Source organism: Rosa chinensis, chromosome 5 (assembly GCF_002994745.2).
Source record: "Rosa chinensis cultivar Old Blush chromosome 5, RchiOBHm-V2, whole genome shotgun sequence".
NCBI lineage: Eukaryota > Viridiplantae > Streptophyta > Magnoliopsida > Rosales > Rosaceae > Rosa > Rosa chinensis.
The window spans coordinates 43,708,051-43,713,464 of NC_037092.1; the positions used below are offsets into that span (position 1 = coordinate 43,708,051).

The 5,414-nt window shown below is 39.2% G+C and overlaps 1 protein-coding gene across 1 annotated transcript; it reads left to right on the forward strand.

The window, feature by feature from the left end:
• Positions 1-3,573: 3,573 nt before the first annotated feature.
• LOC112203901 (thioredoxin-like protein 4B) lies at positions 3,574-4,060 on the forward strand (the record flags this gene model as incomplete). The annotated part of the gene is made up of 1 exon (XM_040505868.1): positions 3,574-4,060. A coding segment is annotated over one exon (399 nt), but the record flags the coding sequence as incomplete, so codon positions are not given.
• Positions 4,061-5,414: the final 1,354 nt, after the last annotated feature.

Below are 5,414 nucleotides of genomic sequence, written 5' to 3' on the forward strand. Positions count from 1 at the left end.
TCGCAGTCCTTGCATCCAAATTAATTGGAGTACCCACACCTCGTGCAATCTCAAAGAGAGTTTGATGGTCCCAGTAATTAGCAAACCCTAGATCCCAGAAACGAATCCAAATCTGTGCAAAGGTGTTTGTGTACGCTGTTGGGGAGAATTCAGGCGTCCACTTGATTAATCTCAAGATTCCCGGATTCAAGTTAACAGAACCTAATTGCCAAATGCGTTGCATATATATCATCAATGGTTGCGAACTAAAGCATGAAAAACCCCTTGCCCAATGGAGCTACTGACCAATTGGAGAGTTTAGGCCAGAACGAACGCAACCTTTGAGCCAGTTCATTGGCCTTGGGCATGACCCCATTCGGGGGTGAGAGCAATTTCCCGACAAGGATAGTCTTGCAACGATCGAGCCCGCGCTGGAAAGGCTCATCGGAGATTTGGATCGTGACGACTCCATCAACAACAGATGGCACAGGCAAGTCATCAATTGCAAACCCAAGCGGGACATCAGAAGAAAGCAAAGAAGCAAAAGTAGGTTTAAGTTTAGTGTTGGTGAGAGGAGGCTCTTCACCGGCAGCGACGGCGGAGGCCTGCCGGGAAGGGGAAGTAGACATCCCTAGGTTTTTCCACTCACATCAAAAGCAGAAATATAAACCCCAGCTCAAAACTCACCTCTAACATCTAATCATCTGAGTATTGTTTGTTGTTGTAATATATACTTATTGATTGTTTAGGTTGAGATGACTTAAGCACGTGTTTCTGTTTTGGTTGTTTGAATTTATTCACACGAGCTTCAAAAGCTTACTGGGTTTGTTGTTGCAACTCTGCAGGTTAGGGTGAACGTGGTTGAAGCAGTAGAGGTTCCTTACTATTGTAGTAGTAGGTTTAGTAACCTAATTGTGTTATGCACTTGTTAGTCTTCCGCTATATAATGAGCGTACTGTGTGAGTTTTGCTTATTAAATTGTTGTTTCAATTTAATTTTTAAGCTTAGTATAATGTAATATATGACTCTAAAGAACGAGTCTGTGTTGACATTTGTGGGTTCAGGACATCGTTGGTTGGATGTGTTAAAAGAAACTTTTTACAGGTGTAGGTACACGTTTTGATCAACTTGGTGTGTTGGCATTCCCATACAAAACGGGAAAGTATCTTTGCAGTTTAATGGGTTTAATATTCCTTATTTAAAGATATTTTTCTGTTTGTCAAATTGTGTTATTGATTTCCTAAGTATTTTAGGATTTGGTGGATATCTTGTATTAAAAGTTCGTCCTTTCCTAATTAAAGTCTAATTAGGTAGAATCTTGAGGAATTGAGCAGCTGCGTTGGTCAAATATATATTTAGAGAGATGCATGGCCAGAAGCAAGAACTTGGAACGCAAGAATATTGTTAGGCGTCTTGCATGTTTGCTAATTGAGTCTTCACAAGAGTCAAAACACTTGGTCCATGTTTAAGTGTTCTTGATCATTGTTTCATATGCAGAACTTCTCTTGAGATCAGTAGAGGAGCTGTGAAGAAAGGAGAGCGATATTTGGTGATCGTTCAAGTGAAGAAGGAGTTCAAGACGGAAGACAAACTTGGTATTAGTTTTCATCTAATCATTGTAGCCGAGCTAGTGCTACTTAAGTTTGTAAAGAACATATCCTTCATCATAAGTTAATTCTTATTTTGGGTTCTCAAGAGTAAGAGCCGCGCAGTGTTTTTAATCTCAGAAGTTGAGATTTTCACTGCATAACCAAAATCTGGTGTTCTGTTTGTTAATTTTAGTTTCTGCTGCCCAGTAAGGATTGATCCGTGCATTGCAATCCCCATTTTCCAGAAAACACATTATGTCCTTGTATTTTCAACAGGTATTTAGTGTTGATGTCTGAACCATCACGCCCAGAGTATTTGTGACTGTTAGTCTTCCACTGTGTAATGAGCATACTGTGTGAGTTTACTTATTGAATTGTTGTTGAAGTTTAAGTACGTTTTAAGCTTGGTATATATAATGTAATATGTGACTCTAAAGAACGAGTCTGTATTGACATTTGTGGATTAAGGACATCGTTGGTTGCATGTGCTAAAAGAAATTTTTTACAGGTATTTAGTGTTGATGTTTGAACCATCAAGCCCAGAGTATTTGTGATTGTTTAAATTATATTATTAATTGCAATTGAGAATCAGGGCGTAACATTGATATATGTAACCAATGACACTGGTGCGCGGAGTTTAATACCAACAAATCAACAATCGGAGTAGGTTCTCTCAAAACCATGCGCTGGCGGTCCTCGTTGTCAGAGACTGCTGAAGTCAATGCTTGAAAGCGCGTTACCTTTGCTGCCAGCGTGGGCGCAGAGACTCCAGGAATAGTGAAAAGAGTAAACAAGCAGCCAGATGAAAAAACACTAAGAATCAGCAATGGTAAAATTAGGTTGGGCCAGCTTGCAGAAGCTCAAGCAAGTGAAGCAACCTCGTCCCTAGTAACTACATCCAAGAGTTGCTTCCCTACATCAAAAGCCTTAAACTTAGGGTTAGAGTTAGATGGCGCCACCGAATTGGTGGCAGAGACTCCAGGAATAGTGAAAAGAGTAAACAAGCCACCAGATGAAAAAACACTGAGAATTGGCGACGGTATGCATTCCCAGTGCTCCTAACCTCCTCCTAGAACGAAGGGCCTATGCTTCCTGACTTAGGATGCTCAAGGAGGCCACAAACTCTCCAGAAACCAACAAACTTCTTGTATTTGAAGCGAAGCGCGTTGCAGAAACATCCGGAGAAAACTCAAACTCGAAAGGTGGGTACGCATGTTTCACGGTGTCGCAATATCATGTCTCAACCAAACCTAAATGTGTGAACCTCGCTGGATTCCAAATTTGTCCAATTGCAGCACAAACCCTAAGGTGGAGCCAACCATCAAAATGACTCGCTAGAGCCACAGTAGGAGGCCGAAAATTTCCACCCACACTGGAATAGAAGAGATCAGCTAGAGCCATCAGAGTAAAAAGACCGAAAAACCCTTATGATTTCTTTTAATTAATTACAAGCTTTAATCATTGTATAATAATTACCTCAGTCTTTTTTGTTGTTGTAAATAAATAATTAAAGTTCATCTTTAATATTGGGAAACATTCTCTGAAGCTTTTGCTCTAAGAGAAAGCCGCGTTAGTGCTCGCCAAAATGGTTACAGAAGATCACAAGTTGAAGGTGGCTCTAATCTTGTCATCGACTGTGTAAATGGTATTAATGCAACAAGTTGGAGGTTTATCAAAAGTTATCCATGACATCTAAAGCCTTGCTGGATCCTTCGACTCACTCTCATTTAAACATCTTTAAATAAGCAAATTTTATCGCAATCTGGAACATACATCATTAGACTGTTCTTATTGAACCAATTCTGTTTCTGAGGTAGCTTTTAAAACTTTATTGTTTTATGCTGTAGAAGTAAAACTCGTTGCCCAGCATACATCATTATTTCATTTAATAGTCTTTTCTTCTCAAAAAAAAAAAACCCCAATTTTTCTACTGTTCTCCCTCGCAGCAGCTCCTCACTCCCTCTTTTATCTCCTTCTCTCTCTCTCTCTCTCTCTCTCTCTCTAAATTGCTTCTCTGCCGCTGCGTTATTTTGGTCTCTCGCTCACATTGAAGAATCATGAGTTACCTATTGACGACGTTCTCGCCAAATCAGCCCTTGACGTCTCCAAGTTCGCAACCGTGGCACTCGTCGATGTCGATTCCGACGACGTTCAGGTCTACCCCCATTACTTCGACATCACTTTGATTCCCTCCACCATTTTCTTCCACAACGCCCATCACATCAAGATGGATTCCGGAACTGCTGATCACACCAAATGGATCGGCGCGTTTCGGACGAAGCAGGACTTCATTGATGTTGTCGAGGCTATTTTCAGGGGAGCGATGAAAGGGAAGCTAATTGTGAACTGCCCATTGCCGCCGGAACGAATTCCGAGATACCAGTTGTACTATAAGGATGTCTAGAAGTTGCCAAAATGTGATGAAACTTGTCGGATTGTATTTTTGTTAATATGAGAAATATATATTTCAGAGGTCTTTTCTTTGGTTCTATTTGGTTTTGTGGATTGAGATTTGGAAGCACAGCCTCCTATTGCTTCATGCTATTAAAGAGAGAGGTATGCTTCACTCCGTCTGCTTGAGGCATGTCAATCTTGGCTAAATGTGTTATTGAGATAATATGCATTGTACAATTATTAGGTTCAGAAGCTCATTGCATGATTGGGTAGTAGAAGCGAATTGATCACTTACTTTGATTAACTATGTGTCGGGATTAGGGGAGATATGGCATATTTTGTTGGGAGATATCTGTGACAATATTATGTTAGTTCTTTGATAGAAGACATTTAGTAATTGAGAGGATGAATCTGTTGATCACTAGGGAGCTGGAGCATCCTTTTCTCTCTATCTCATGTGTGCGTGTATGAGGCTATCGGGTTTAAACCATCAATTCCACAAATGCATGCAAGTTGTCATTTTGTTTAATTTGACGAATCTTTATACTTGTAATCTGCATGATTATCTGTCAATCTACTTGTGATCTGCATGAATATCTGTCAATCTATATACCAGTTGTTTTATAAGGATGCGTAGATTTGATGAACTTCTAAGATTGTACTTATGTTAATATGATAAATATGTCTGAGAGTTTTATGGCTCAACCTCTTTACTTTGGTACCTCTTGGATTTTATTGTATGGGTTTTGGAATCTACACTTATTATTGCCAATTAGGATTCCTGTAGTTTATGCTATTTCCAACAAAAAAAGCGGAAGCTGAAGAAGAATAAGTAGATACGGATGGAATGTCACAAAACAGGAGGACTCTGAAAAGAGAGAGGTGTGCTCTCTGTTTTCCCGAGACATGTCAATTTCAGCTAATTATGCATTATAATTCTTCATTGATGAACTTATTTAGATTGATTGGAGATCAAATTCATTGAAACATTTATTAGAGTTAGACGTCTATCGCATGATTTGGTAACAGAAGTGATTAAAATCACTTGCTTTGGTATATGATATGGGAATTAGGGGATTTGGAAAATGAGTCTGTTGGGGAATTATCTGCGGCAATACATCATTACATTGTTAATTGTTTTAGGGTTTCATAGATTCAGGTTAGGGCTCTCTATTATAAGACAAATTGGTTCATTATAAGATAATCAACAACTTGATTGGATTTTGTACGAGTAAATGAGAGGAGGAATCTGTTGATCACTTGGGGCCTGGAGCATCCTATTTTCTCTTTCATGTCTGGGCATGAGTGTGCGTGTTTATGGGGTTTAATTCATTCAATTCCAGAAATGCATGGAAGGTTGGCATAGAATATAATTGGGTGATGATCGGTGTTTATTTATTGTTTTACTAGCACTTGATTGCTTGTTGTGAAATTATATTTATCGAATATAAA